At 44.6% G+C, this 14,305-nt stretch overlaps 3 protein-coding genes across 4 annotated transcripts; 1 reads left to right on the top strand and 2 right to left on the bottom strand.

Annotated features, from left to right (window-relative positions):
- Positions 1–281: 281 nt before the first annotated feature.
- Positions 282–2,606, bottom strand: LOC119123160 (fibrinogen C domain-containing protein 1-like). Its single transcript, XM_037252041.1, has 8 exons — positions 2,254–2,606; positions 1,839–2,158; positions 1,606–1,796; positions 1,354–1,447; positions 1,131–1,261; positions 878–974; positions 620–799; positions 282–535 (listed from the first exon to the last, which is right to left on the bottom strand). Exons 1-8 carry the CDS (start codon positions 2,604–2,606, stop codon positions 282–284), a joined length of 1,620 nt encoding a protein of 539 aa, XP_037107936.1.
- Positions 2,607–4,741: 2,135 nt separating this feature from the next.
- On the bottom strand, positions 4,742–6,450 carry ndufaf3 (NADH:ubiquinone oxidoreductase complex assembly factor). Of its 2 annotated transcripts, none has more exons than XM_037252969.1 (5): positions 6,187–6,450; positions 5,608–5,803; positions 5,454–5,532; positions 5,289–5,389; positions 4,742–5,126 (listed from the first exon to the last, which is right to left on the bottom strand). In XM_037252969.1, the coding sequence occupies exons 1-5, from the start codon at positions 6,273–6,275 to the stop codon at positions 5,019–5,021; spliced, it is 573 nt and encodes a 190-aa protein (XP_037108864.1). In that variant the 5' UTR covers positions 6,276–6,450; the 3' UTR covers positions 4,742–5,018. The 2 variants fall into 2 exon arrangements, with proteins under 2 accessions (XP_037108864.1, XP_037108865.1); XM_037252970.1 differs by having other exon boundaries at positions 5,466–5,532; positions 6,187–6,440.
- A 133-nt stretch (positions 6,451–6,583) lies between these two features.
- Positions 6,584–14,063, top strand: LOC119123656 (NCK-interacting protein with SH3 domain-like). The gene is made up of 13 exons (XM_037252925.1): positions 6,584–6,945; positions 7,936–8,048; positions 8,464–8,668; positions 8,972–9,047; positions 9,304–9,803; positions 10,362–10,532; positions 11,200–11,286; positions 11,371–11,509; positions 11,586–11,666; positions 11,851–11,979; positions 12,119–12,208; positions 12,283–12,455; positions 12,700–14,063. The coding sequence occupies exons 1-13, from the start codon at positions 6,775–6,777 to the stop codon at positions 12,922–12,924; spliced, it is 2,160 nt and encodes a 719-aa protein (XP_037108820.1). The 5' UTR covers positions 6,584–6,774; the 3' UTR covers positions 12,925–14,063.
- Positions 14,064–14,305: the final 242 nt, after the last annotated feature.

The raw sequence follows: 14,305 nt of genomic DNA, 5'->3' as shown, positions 1-14,305 counted from the left end.
GGCACGTCAGTCTAAATTTGGAACTGCTACAGCGCCAAACGGCCCTTTAATAAGAGTTCATTTTGAGGAACTAACTTCCAACTAAGCGTTTGTCAGGTCTCTCTCGTGTCAAGCTCCTGGTGAGATTCGGAATTGCGCTTGAGCCAATTTGCCCGGGCCAAATCCGACACACATTTGCGCACCGCCATCTTACTTGACGAGCGCTGCGCAAATGGGTGACGTCGGGCAGCACCCACGTGATCCCACGGGGATGCCGTTCCCAGGCTTCGCCGGCCGACCGCTCACTTTCTGGGCCGGATCTTCATCTCCACGAATCTCAGGCAGGTATCCACTGATGGCCCCAAATTACCCCAGTTTGCAGTGTGACCGTTGCAGGTGCCGGTTGCCCTGTACATCCCGTTCAGGTTGGACCAGAAACAGTACTCGTACCACCAAGCGCCATCCCACCTGGTGGCGCAATTGCCATTATCCCACTTGTCTTGGTCGCGGTCGTTGGTGGTGAACTTCTCCCCAGAATGCTGGGTGAATTTATCGCCTGCAAAGCACACAAACTTGCTTTTGAGCACACGCAGGCGGCGCGGGCTCTCGAGTGTGCCCCCCCCCCGGCGGGAGTCGCTACCTGCGTTTCCAGAGTAGCCGCTCACATACAGCGGGTAGCCGTCCTTGTCGGGGTCCATCGAGTTCCAGCCCACCGAGAAGTCGTTGTAGAGAGCGTAGTATTTGACGCCGTCGAATGCGGTGAAGTCGATCCGCAACTGGTAACCGCCCGAGGCCGTCAGAGCATGGATGTTTTGCAGGCCTGCAAACACGCAAAGGCGGCGGCGTCACGTCACGCAAACCACAAAGGCTTGACAAGAAGGATGTCTTTGTTTCAGACCGAGCCAGTGCTCTCCGACGAGGTGTCCAAAGCCCTTTCGATAGTCGTTCCAACCCCGAATGAAGCCGACGGAGCCGTCCTTTCTCCTCTGGATCACCTGCAAACACACACGCACACCATCAGCGGAGCAAACGAGCATGACTGGCCAACTGGACGTTCAGCGTTGAAGAAAAGTGCCAACTTTATTGGGGAAGGCTTCACGAGGGGAACTTTGGGGTTTTTTTTTTTTTTTGGGGGGGGGTCAAGCACTTACGGTCCAGCCTCCCCCGCCCTGCCACATGTTGCAGTAAGCCTCGAAGCTGTTGGACCCGGGAAAGATGGTATAGACTCCACTTTGGGACTTTCCCGCCGCCATGATGTCACTGCAGTCTCTGGGCATGAGACCTGAAGCAAAAAAAAAAAGAAAAAACATGTGAGAGCGCAAACTAGATGCCCGCTTTAAACAAACTGGACACGCTCGCTCGCTCGCTAGCTACCATGGAGTTCCCTGTTAAGTGTGGGCTGATCCACCACCTTCTGCCGCAGGCTGGACAAAGCCGAACTGAAGTCCTTGTTCTCTTGTGACAGCGCCTGCGCACCAAGCGTTTGAAAGAACTGAAATGAGCTCTTCAACTGGGACACTTTGTTTGCATCTTTCAACAATACTTTTGTTCTTATTCAAAGGAGATAGTAGTTTGTGTGTAAGAGGAGGGAGGGAGGGAGGTTAAGTCCTGAAATGTCCACCTCACCCGAGACATGCTCTTGTAGTCCGTCTTCAGGCCTTTCAGTGTCTGACTCAGAAGCCCTTTGTCGCTGCTAATCTCCTGCCAGACTTTGGCCAGCAGGCTCTGACCCGCGTTGTGACTTGCCTTCAGCTCTGCCAATGCGGTCTGACTCTTCTCCAGGTCGCTGGAAATCGCGCCGTGACCTGCCTTCAGCTCTGCCTTCAGCTCTGCCTTCAGCTCTGCCAATGCCGTCTGACCTGCCTTCAGCTCTGCCAATGCGGTCTGACCTGCCGTCTGACCTGCCTTCAGCTCTTCCAATGCCGTCTGACCTGCCTCCTGCCCTGCCTTCAGCTCCGCCAATGCCGTCTGACCTGCCTCCTGACCTGCCTTCAGCCTTGCGAATGCGGTCTGACTCTTCTCCAGGTCGTTGGAAATCGCCGCGTGACTTGCATTCAGCTGTGCTAACGCGGTCTGCAGCGCCGTCCAGTGGCAGGCTAAGTCGGTGCAGTTGCGGTCCGGGATGCTGTTGGGCAAAGTCGCCACCAGCGCGCCCAACTCTTTGACGATGTCCTGAGGCCTTGGAACACATCTAGGGTATACATGAAGAGGGGGGGGGATTGTAACTTGTGGTGGTCAAGTGTTTGTTCATTGCGTGCGCGCGTGCGTGCGTACCTGTTCAAGTGGAAGAAGACGATGTTTTGGATGAAAAGCACGACCAAGAGGAGCGTCGGGACCACCGCCAGAATGGAGCTCCAACGTATCTGAACAAACTGAGCGCAAACGACGTCACAGGCGGCGGCGGCGTCTCTCTCTCTCTCTGTCTCTCTCTCTCTGTGTCTCTCTCTCTCTCTCTGTCTCTCCCCCGACGGAGCGAACGACTTGCAAATGCTTTCAACTCGACCTAGCCATTCGTCAAGCGCGTGCGCGCGCGCGTCCATGCGTCCGATGCGTACCTTGCGCTTCGGTGGTTCGCCGATCAGCTTCTGGGTGCTTTGGTTCATCTCGAACCACTTGTCATTTGACATTTTGCGCTCTCCTTCTATTCTTGCTTACTCCGTACGAATGTCCCTCGCTGTGTACGTGTTGTCTGTTCTGCGTGCGTCTAATGCCGTATTTTGTGTTTAGCCAAGTGACGTGAAGTTTTCTTTGCACTTGACGTTGGTTTTGACCTTGTTTGCGGCAACGAGACGGGACGACACTTCTGTCTGGGCTCGGTCGGTACATTATTGCGAGAGAGCTCAAAAGCCCGACAGAAAAGCAACGGGCACAAGGTACACAACACAAAATGCGCCCCCGAGCAAGTTCAGGTTGTCAGTGACAAGATTTCTTTGATTGATTGATTGATTGATTGGTTGGTTGGTTGGTTGGTTGATTGATTGATTGATTGATTGATTGATTGATTGATTGATTGATTGATTGATTGATTGATTGATTGATTGATTGATTGATTGATTGGTTGGTTGGTTGGTTGGTTGGTTGGTTGGTTGGTTGGTTGATTGATTAGTCTTTATTTATCGATCTATCTATTTCTTCATTCACCTATACATGTATTTTTGGATTGATTGATTCATTCCTGTATTTCCTCATTTATCTATTACACTTACACTAGACACTTGAAAAATTAGAGGGAACATTGGTGCCGACACCGTGAGTTCGATTCCCACGTTTGACGCTGTGAATGCGTGCGTGTGTGCGTGACCAAAAACAAAAAGCGCATGTGTATATGATGTGTGTGCAAGAAAGAATAAAGAGGAGCAATACCAAACGCCACCATGGTGTGGTGAGCAATACCAAACGCCGCCATGGTGTGGTGTCTTGTCTCCGATCAGAGGGACGTTGAAACTGCGAACCAAACAGACTGAAACACAAAAAAAGACAAGAGCTCTCAAAGCCATGTAACGTCGCGAGCCCGGCGCTATTTCAGAAAATAGTAATAATAATAATAATAAAAGTACATCTCAAACCAGCAATCAAATGTGAAACTGCAGTCGATATATTGAATAACAACATTTAGGCATATATATGCATACACGTTATTTAAAACCTACTATAAGAAAATCGTAAATCTACATTCTGGCTTACATAGTTCACGCCAAGAGACCCAACATATTCACTGACTGATCCGTTGATCACGGTCAGTGAACGTGTTGCGTCTCCTGGCGTGAACTATGTAAGCCAGAATGTCGATTTACGATTTGCCAAGGAAAGAAAGAACCACTCACTGAAACACAACTTCTTTTATGCACGTTTTCTCCAAGCTAACGGCTAACTTTATTGCATGAAGGGATGTGCCGTTATGCAAAAACAGGGAGATTATGCTTCTCTTTGGGTAATCTTTATTTTATAACACTTATAGTAGTTTTTAAATAACGTGTATGTATATATACGCCTAAATATTATCCAATATATCTACTGCAATTTCACATTAGATTGCTAGTTTGAAATTTACTATTATTATTATTATTATTATTATTATTTTAATAAACATTTATGTTAAAACTTGTCCGGTGTTTTATTCCTTGTTTTTATATTCGCCAATTAAAACATAAAAATCAGACATTTGGTTAACTGCTTTATATGACAATATGTGTATGTATATCTACTGCAATTTCACATTAGATTGCTGGTTTGAAATTTACTTTTATTATTGTTATTATTTTAATAAACATTAAAAACCTGTTAAAACTTGTCTGGTGTTTTATTCCTTGTTTTTATTCGATTCTTTGAACGATTCTTTGAACGAATCTTTTGAGTGAACTGATTCTAAAGATTCAGTTCACTTAAAAGAACTGGAATGCACATCACTAACGTAGTTCGACTGCTTCTTCTTGTTTAATTTGAACGGCATTTGGAAACCAGCAACAAAGATACATTACTGCCACCTAGTGGACTGGGTTAATATAAATCTTCAAGTGAACCACGTGAAAATTAAAGGATGCCCCCCCCCCAAGTCCGTACAATGATGTCAGTTAGTGCGGATATTAACGAATGATCAGAGATGTTTAAAGTTATGGCTCATTTGGAAATTGAATTAATAGCCCGAGTTATATTTTTGTTATGTGTAGAATGAATAAATGAATGAATGGGACCCCTTCCGATGCTTATAAGCCACTATAAAAACATTAACAACACTCTAGATTCTCATTGTCTCTCACACACAGCATGTTTAAATACATAATTTATAAACATAACACATGGTTTATGTACAAGCAAAAAGTTACACATAATGCCAGTATTGGTGTCTTGCAAATATTCAACCGACCAAGTTTTTTCAAGCGGTGTCATTTCAGTTCATCATGTTTTTTTTGTTTTTTTTTATCTTCAGATGACGGCTGTCTGGTGACTTTTCCTTTAAAAATCTTGGTGACTAAAGTATGAGACATGCTGAATAGGTTTCATGAATCTCCAATGTCCAACTGCTCTTCACGCAAGGCTACCTAGTGCTTCTTCACCTCCAGTGCTGTGCTAGTGGACGGAGGGATAAGACCAGCGGCTGCTATCCTGTTTTCACTTATCAGGAAATTAAAAGTGGCACAAGCGTTGGGCTGAAAAACAAAACAGCAGGGATGGAAATATTATTTGGTTACAAAATCTACTAATGTCCATCCACAACCTCCCCCCTAACACACATCTTAACTTCCTATATATGGTGACTAGAATTTCTTCCTAACCCTAAAGGACACCAGCACTGCTGTGCCAATCTTTACCGTGTCTTGCACCTCCACAGCGATGCCTTTGCGCTTAAGGAGAGCCAGAACGGACGGATGAATACGTTCGAGTCGTGCACCCGTGCCCAGGACGAGAATATCTACAAAAGTAAAATTGGACACATGATGACACAGCCTTTTAGGAGAACTTGTTAAGTAACAAACCTGAATTGTTACCTATGTGGGGTACAATCATGTGGAAAAGTGATACACTTTCTTCTGTGATATCGTTAGAATTCCCAACCTGTAAATTATTCAATATTGTTCATATTGATGATATTAGATATATTTAACAAAGAGCGAAGTGATTTTAGTTCACCTTCCACTGCAGGATGGAAGGAGGGAGCACTGCGCAGGGGCCAAACACTTTGTTGCCATCAACGTTGAATCCTTGGGGGCTATAGCTGTAAATCATGATGCCGCTTCCTGGCTCCCTCTTCATAACCGACACTGTGGTACGCTGATACATCTCGTCATCACTCGGGCCCAAACGGTGACCCCGGGACAGAAATGGACTGCAAGAAACGTGGTGACAACAGCCCAATTCCATATATCAGAACAATGCTGTAATGATGTTCCATCAGTCGCTACTTTGGGGCTATTGCAGAAAAAAATGCTCTGGATTGAATGCACTCATTTAATTTAATTAGCATGATAAAAAAAAATCTGGATTTTAGAACAACTTTCAGAAACAAATGAGGGTTTTTTGTTACCTTATAATCGCCAAATATATAAATATATATGTTGGGTTTTGTTTTATCATTGTTGCTCATTGGGAAGTTTTATAACAACGTGAGAATGTTCCGTCGAGGTATAACAAAATGACCTCGCTGAGGTAATTCTTCCTCCCGTGTGCCTTAAAAGCTTGATGAAATAGTTTGAATAGATACCGTTGTACCTGAGGAAACCCGGTTTTGTTCTGCAGGACAAGATTAACCTTGGTGATGAGCTCTGAAGGAGGATTTTGGCACACACCACACCGGCCATGTTGACAGCAGCGGGGGACGATAATCAGTGTGGGACCGTGGCGCAGATCTATTCCACTATTGTGTAAGGGAAACTAATCGATCAATTCACGTTTATCAATGACGCTTTCAGCTACAAAGAACAGTCATATAATATGGATTTCGTTTTTAATAATATAAGGACGATGCACATTGATATGTGTATGATGGACTGATGGAATGCTCATGTCCACAAATAAAACAATTAAAAAGACGAATATGTCTGCTTTTGACTAGTAGGACTAGGGGCGTTTCTTATCTCAATAGCACCCTCTAGCGACATTGATCGGTAACAGTCTCAGGTCAGGTGATCAGATCTGAGCTGCATTGTAAATAGACAGCAGGGACCCACCGGGGCAATGCTTCCTTCGTAGCCTCTTTAAAAACACTCCCCGAAGGTCACTTATTCCCCCCTCAGGGACTTGTTATCGCCACACTAAAGGCTTCCCCTTCTGCTCGGCTTCCTTTTGTAGCTGATCAACATGTACCGCTCCCTGTACGCCTTCCGATCAGCGGAGCCCAACTCGCTGCACTTCGCGGCCGGAGAGAGCTTCCTAATCCTGGAGAGGAGCAACAAACACTGGTGGTTGGGCTCACGCTGCAGCTCGGGGGAGACCGGCTATATCCCCTCCTCGTACATCGAAAAGGTTCAGGTAAATCCTCCGTCCCCATCGTCAGGAGAAATCTGGTGAATGAAGAAAAGATGCCCTGGCGTACTGGATCGTTCCTGGGAGGGGTTGGGATGCATCGGGACTACTTTTTGAGGCGGCTATGGTCATAAATGCGCAGTAAAATTGCAATGCTTATACATCTGCCTATTATAAATAAATATCGCTCCAAGAGTACAACGTTTGAAATAAAGTGTAGGTAGACGTGCAGTATTGTTTACAGACTAGTAGGTAATATGCATGTATAGGTAATAAATGGTGGAATTAATTGGAAACATGTAATATTTGTAAAATGTGGGTCAATATGTCAAACGTTTGCTGTGCTTCTTGCCATTATTATTGATGCTCCTATTAGATACCACAAGTCTTCTTTAAAATTGGTTGCATTTAAAAGTGCCACAAAATATAACGAAATAACTGAAAACAAAGAGTTAGAAAAGATTAAGAACTTTTGAGAACTACTGTTTCTTTCCTCTCACCCCAAGTCAACTGGGATCGGTTCCAGCTCAGCCGCAGCTCTAACAGGGCAAGGACTGTAAAAAATGGATGACTAACATTTAATTCATCATTTCATCTGTATGTCTCAGCCAAGTAGCCTCCTTTTCCTAATTTTTCATGTTTTCCATACAATCGGTCCCTCCCACATGTGCGGTGTTCCAGGGATGCACTCATCAGTGAACGAGTCCCGGCATGTGACCTGCGCCACTCAGGAATGAATGCTTCTGCCACATTGGCTTCAATGAGCTCCAATTGGGAGTCTTGCTGAGCATGTGTGACACAGGCTGAAAGGCTGCTTTTTGTTAGATAACCGACCCAGTTTCTCTTTCCTCCAGTCTCAAACAAACTCACACATGCACAGTACATAGCCATCGGCAATAATTTTGCTCCGTTGTGTTTAAAGTTTTATGCAAGCATGAGTAAATATTTAATTCCTACAGCTCCTCATTTTCTTTGCTTTTTCTTTCTGTTGACCAGGCTCCAGAGCAGGATGAAGTGTTGCAGTCCATTGACAGAGCCATTGAAGGTATCCACAATGTTGCCTTAAAGAATGGAGGCAAATATAATCTGGAACAGCGGGATGTTCTTCAGTGAGTAGAAATTTCCATTTCCTTCAGTTGCATGCGCTTGTTTAGAAATAGGACGTCCGGACATGCCAAAATGTCAAGGAAAGAAACTGAGAATGTGACATCACTAAAAAAAAAAAGCAACAGGTTAAGGATAAGGTCAATTTGCTTATTCTTAAAATACATTTCTAATGAGAAATAATGTGAATTGAAATAATCCCTTCCAGTATTGACCCTTTAGTCCATAGTACAAAAGTGGCTATAAAAAGTCTACACACCCCTGCTCAAGGTATTTGCGACATTAAAAATAAGACCCAAGAGAAAACATTTCACTCCATTGATGTGACTTATAACCTGTGGAACTCAATTGAAAACAAAAATATATCTTTTAGAGAGAGGGGTGGTACAAATAAACAAATGTGCACATCTTCTGTTGTAGAAAGTTGATCCATCACAGAAAGGAGACGCTTGCACGGCGGAGCATATCAGGACACTCGCAAGGTCTCCCAGCATCCAACAGTGAAATCTCTCTCAGCCAAACTCCTCCGCTGCCCAATGGCCTTCATCGAGACCACGGAAGACGGGGAGGTGTCCCCTTATCGGGAAGCATGGACAACATTCGTGGAGAGCCGGGTTTCTATCAGGTGACAAGAATGTTGATGTTTTGTTATGGTTGCTCTTTCACAAAAGCGGATGTTGACATCATGTTACAATGTTTCTGGAGAATTACAACAACAAAAACACAGCATTTTAAACAAACAAACGGAGTCCTAGTCGATATCAACATGCAATACTTGATTTCAAATAATCCCTTGTGCACAATTCTGAGGAAATCACAATGTCCCGTCACTACCTGGTTCAATGTATTTGCAACCATGTTTGTTTAAATATATTACTGAATTCCCACTTTTGTGTTTGTTCACACTCACCCGCATCCCTCCATGCAGGTGCCCCCGCAGCCTCGCCGCGCGGCTCCAATCACGCCGCCCCCTCCTGAGAAACAACGCAACAGCCGGCGTCCAGGTCAGTAGGCGGTGGCATGGATTTGTCACCGGCGATCGTATTAGAATAATCAGGATGAGTCCTGCTGAAAATGTTTTAAAATAAATGCAGGACGTTTGCTGTATAATTTGAGATGTAGTTTTATGCATGTAAAATGCGCTTATATTTTTATTATTTATTTTTATTATTTTATGATATATATTTTTTTCTTATATTTATTTCTATTGATTGTACGGTTGCCTAATTGGAGCTTGCTCTCTCTCGCCTTTTTCTGCAGAGCCAGACATCCCCTCCAGATTGACTTCTCTCCCGCCGTCCCCGGTCCCCTCCCTTACAATCAGCAGCACCTCTTTAGAGTCTGCGTCGTCCTCCGACGTCAGCCTCCCAAGTGTTTCCAGCACACCACCTCCCCCTATACCGTCCCGCGTCAAGCCCGCCGCAGCTCCATCCGAGCCCACTGCTCAGTCAGCCCCGGCCAAGAAGAGCCCGGCCCCGCAGCCCCCACAGACCCCGCAGACCCCCGTGACAGAGGAAGAGGCTCCGGAGAGCGAGTGGCCGGTCGCCCCGCCGCCGATGGATGAAAACAGCCCCGCTTCCGCCGAGCCGGTTCCCCCGACCATCGGTGCCGAGCTGATCGAACTGGTGCGGAAGAACACGGGCTTAAGTTACGAGCTGTCGCGAGTGGCCGTCGGGGTGGTGGTGGGCCACCTGCAGATCACCCTGCCTCATTCCTCCTCCGCCCTGGAACATGTTCTCCTGTCGCTGGTGGAGAGCAAGGTTAGACTTGTTTTCTTTGTCCCACGTGCGCTCAAAAGAGAATGCCGCGGCCGTTTAGAATGTCAGCTGAAGCTGCTTTTAGCTGTGAGAATGTCAGGGGGGGCGTTTATCATGTCAGTCACTCGTTTCCTGTGTCAAACTTGATACATGAAACGGTTGACCTCCACCAAGGCTTAAACATTTGTCACCTGTGGTTCCAAGGGAACAAGATGTTACGTACATATCCACAACACATTACAACTCGATATTATGACATTTGATATCTAAACATATTAAGAATATATTTACTTTAGCCATACGAATCAAAGTTGTTCTTTGCAGATGATAAAGAATATATGCAGTTTAGTATTATTATATTTTCTGACTGTCTACATGTGTTGCCCCAACATTTGGATTCAAGTATCTCATCGTTTCCTCACTACTTTTTGTTCTCTGGTGATTTACGTTGTTTGTTAGCATTAAGCTAAATGGACATTGAAAAGCCAATGTTAGGTTGTTATAACCACACAACATGTAGTTGATATCCACATCACGGGACCATATCTGATATCCGTGCAGGATCTCGGCGCTGCCCTGCCACGAGGTCAGCTGTGTCACGACGAGCAGCGGCTGGAAGTCATCTTCGGGGACTTGACCCGCCACCGGGATGACTCCCAGCAACGCAGTTGGGCGCTCCACGAAGACCACGCCCTCATTGCGTGCTACCTCGAGGAGCTCCTCAAGATACTGGTAAAACGGATCAACAAAAGCGCGTGATTGTAACTGCTCAGTAACTTTATGGCAGTACAGTAATTGCTTGCATATTCAAAGTTATTGTGATTAGTAGAACTGTAACTAATGATAATTTCAATAACCGATTTTTTTTTGGCGATTATTTTTTTATTCATTGATTAATCTGTAATCGGTGATATATATTTTATAAAACCACTTCTTAAAAAACTGACAATTATTTCAAATTGACAGAGCAGAGATGGTGTTTTCCTGGTGAAGTGTAGTGCCCCGGCAAAGCTAGTTCACTGTTGACACAATTATTATTCCTCGCACAGCGTAATGAAAGAGTTTCAGTCGGATGAATCTATAATCCGCACACAGCACTCCGATCCAGATCCTGCCGGAAATACCAGACATGTCTGATGGGATCAGACAGGCCAGTTTACAGATCCGACCATGTTATTAAAGACTGACTCAGTCAACTTGACAGCCTGCCAAATCTTTTAGGTTGGCATTTTCCCTACCGACTAAAACCCACAATCAAGCCGGGCCGCTCAGATGAGCTTTTCATGCACCCAAAGATCCCCTGGTGTGTTCAGGGACAGCATCCAGGGAACAGATTACAGAGGAAAGAAAGCGCTATGTATTGTTGTTGATACAAATAAAATGTGTGTCTGTTTCTTAGACTGATGCAGATCCTGAAGTGTGTAAGAGGATGTGCAAGTCCGGCAATTATGAGAATGTGCTCTCCCTGGTTTCCTATTATCAGATGGTAAGGATACTGTTTTAAAAATCATCTTTGAGAACCATGAGTGAAAAATTGGTCGTCACGGTCGCTATCACATGACCCGTGCAGGAGCTTCGTGTGTCTTTACGGCTGCTGCTGCTCAAAGTGTTTGGCGCCATGTGCAGCTTGGATGCTTCTCTTATCTCCACCCTCCTCAACTCCATCCTCCCTATGGAACTCGCCAGGGACTTACAAACCGACACGCAAGGTGGGTGATTCTTTTTTTGGTGATTTGTTGGATCCGCATATTCATCGCTCTTGTGTGTTGTCTGTTTGTTGCTCAGAGCACCAGAAGATGTGTTACACAGCCTTGGTACTCACTATGATTTTCTCAATGGGGGAACAGGTGCCATATCACCACTATGGTAAGACTCTTGGTAATGAGAAACATGATGTAATGGGGCAACTTAGTAAATGACAAGAAAATGATTTAGTATTTACTGTGACCCCACATTTAGAATACCGTAGCATTGGTCACATACAAAGTTAAAAATGTATCGTACATGCCTGCTTTTGACATGATCCTCTCCTCTCCCTCACCGCATTCAGAACACTTAAACGGCGACTTCGTTCTGTTCCTGCTGGATGTGGTAGAGGACGGACATCCCTCCGACCCAACCGAGCAGCTGCCCGATCTCTTCCTCAACCTGCTGCTGGCCTTCAACCTGCACCACACAGGTGACCGTGAAACACAATGCTCCGTGCATGAGTTGACACCGTTTACATACCATCACGTCTACACAGCCCACAGAACAGATCAGGGGTTTACCTCTCGACTTTACTCTGACTCATTTCCCGGCATGTCTTTGTCACGCAGCGCCGAGCAACAACATCATCATGCAGCAGCTGAGGAAGAAGAACGTCAAGATTCTGACCGAGAAAGTGTTGCTGCTTCTCAACCGAGGAGGTGCCTGATTGTTGCACACGCATCCGTCCTCCTGTCTTACGCATCTCCGTCACTGAATGTTCACTCCTCCGCAGACGACCCCGTGTGTATGTTCAAGCACTTGCCGCCCGCACCGCACGCCGTGCTCAAGTTCCTGCAGGATGTTTTAGCCAGTCGAGAGACGGCGGATATCTTTTACCGTACTGACATGATGGTGATGATTGACATAGCGGTGCGGCAGATCTCTGACCTTTCACCTGGAGACAAGGTGAGCAAGGGAATCACTTATGCTTAGGATCACTTTGATGATTACCTGGCCTGCTTGTATCAAAATTAGTTATAGGAAGATGAAGCTTCAAATTTGCTTCATGAACCCGTTTTTATACTTTTTGACTCCACTAGATGGCACTGTTGGGTTAAATGAAGGGGTTTAAGAAATGGTATTTCCCTGTAACAATTTCCATGTAAATAGTTTCCACTACGTTTCTCTTCTTCACTATCTCCATCCAAAGCTCCGCATGGAGTACCTCTCCCTCATGCACTCCATCGTGCGCTCGACGGATTACCTGGAGCACCAGCACCGGCTCTCGGACCTGCAGGGGGCGTTGCAAAGGATTCTCAGGGAGGAGGAAGACCCCAGGGAAGATGAAGGGAGCGCGACGGCCAAACAGATGGATAAGCTTATTGTGCAGCAGATCTACAAGGAGTTCCCGCAGATCAGCATGGGTCAATACTGACCATAGCAGTATCACCAGGGCTGCCGCCAAAAGTCAAGTACTACATTCTAGGGCCCTATTCAGTATCACACACTGTAGTCCACTGCAGAGAGGTGCGGTAGGGAAAAGTGATGCCCTGAATGCAGAGAGACGCAATCACTTATATGCCAGTGTTTCCTTGGACTTGTTGTCCACTGCTGCAGCATGCATGGGATGTGGTAGAATTTATATATTTTCTTTGAGAATGGTGTGTTTTGATGATTGAATGAGGGGAAAAATATGACAAATGCACAAAAACAGCGAGGTAAGAGCTTGAAATACCGAAATAGAGGCCAAAATAACATGCTGTTTGACTTGTAAGCAATAATTAGCCTCAATAAATGCGTAGTTTTCTTCTATTAACGTATCAGAAAAAAAGTAGGTCATTCTAACCAAAATGCACTCAAGTTTCAACCAGTTGCAATAGTGCCATGTAATTACAATGTGCTCAGAGCAGTATTTTCCTTACAACATATATCTATATATATATCTATAGTCTATTAAAACTGACTGCATACTTTACCCAACCCAACCCCAAGGCACTTCATTATTTCAAACGCCATTGAAATAAAGAAGAACAGGATAAACAGGTTGAGTGCTCTTAACAAATTTGCTTTTAGCAAAGTAACTTGTCTTGTGTGCTGATTTATACAAAGCTCCTCAAGCATCAGGGTCAGTGACTTCATATCTTAAGAAAATACAGCGTATTAATCCACAATGCAATTCACCTGCAATGGAGCTTTGTAGCGTTAGCTGATGTTCTGCAGTTATTGTCTTGAGAAAACGCTGCTGCGTTTCATTTAGTATCTACTGAAATTCATATCTAATAATTTAACAGAAAGAAATATTCTTGATTTATTTACATTGTGTTGTCATTGGTTGTGTCCTCTCATATTACATGTTAATAGATGTCTGTGACATGGTTTATTTGTCTGGAAATATCTCTTAAACGCTAAACATAATCCTGAAGTGATGATATCTGATATTTTTTTGTATTGTGTTCCGAGAGCCGTTCATCAGTTGTGTGTTTGTTTACAGCCATCGTGAGAGAGAACATCTCCCCTTCCTTAACTAAAATATCATTCTAAAAGAAACTAATAAAGTTATTTTTAAAAGTGAAAGTTGTTGGAATAGTCATGTTTTTTTTTTTTTTTAATACATCCATAAAGGTCTAATGTTCTAATTTAAGATATGTAGTTTAAATCAAAAACACAAAACGTGAACAACAATAAGAATTGGGGTGTAAAAAATAGATTTGTTTTCGTGGCCTCATTTAGAAATCCCTATAATAATTTGCAGTAGGCCTACAATCATTTTAATTGTAATAATTACAGTATTGCATTCCTTTGGTTACTGAATAAAA

This window comes from Syngnathus acus, chromosome 5, assembly GCF_901709675.1.
Source record: "Syngnathus acus chromosome 5, fSynAcu1.2, whole genome shotgun sequence".
NCBI classification, from domain to species: Eukaryota; Metazoa; Chordata; class Actinopteri; order Syngnathiformes; family Syngnathidae; genus Syngnathus; species Syngnathus acus.
This window is presented reverse-complemented; position numbering and strand designations above follow the sequence as displayed.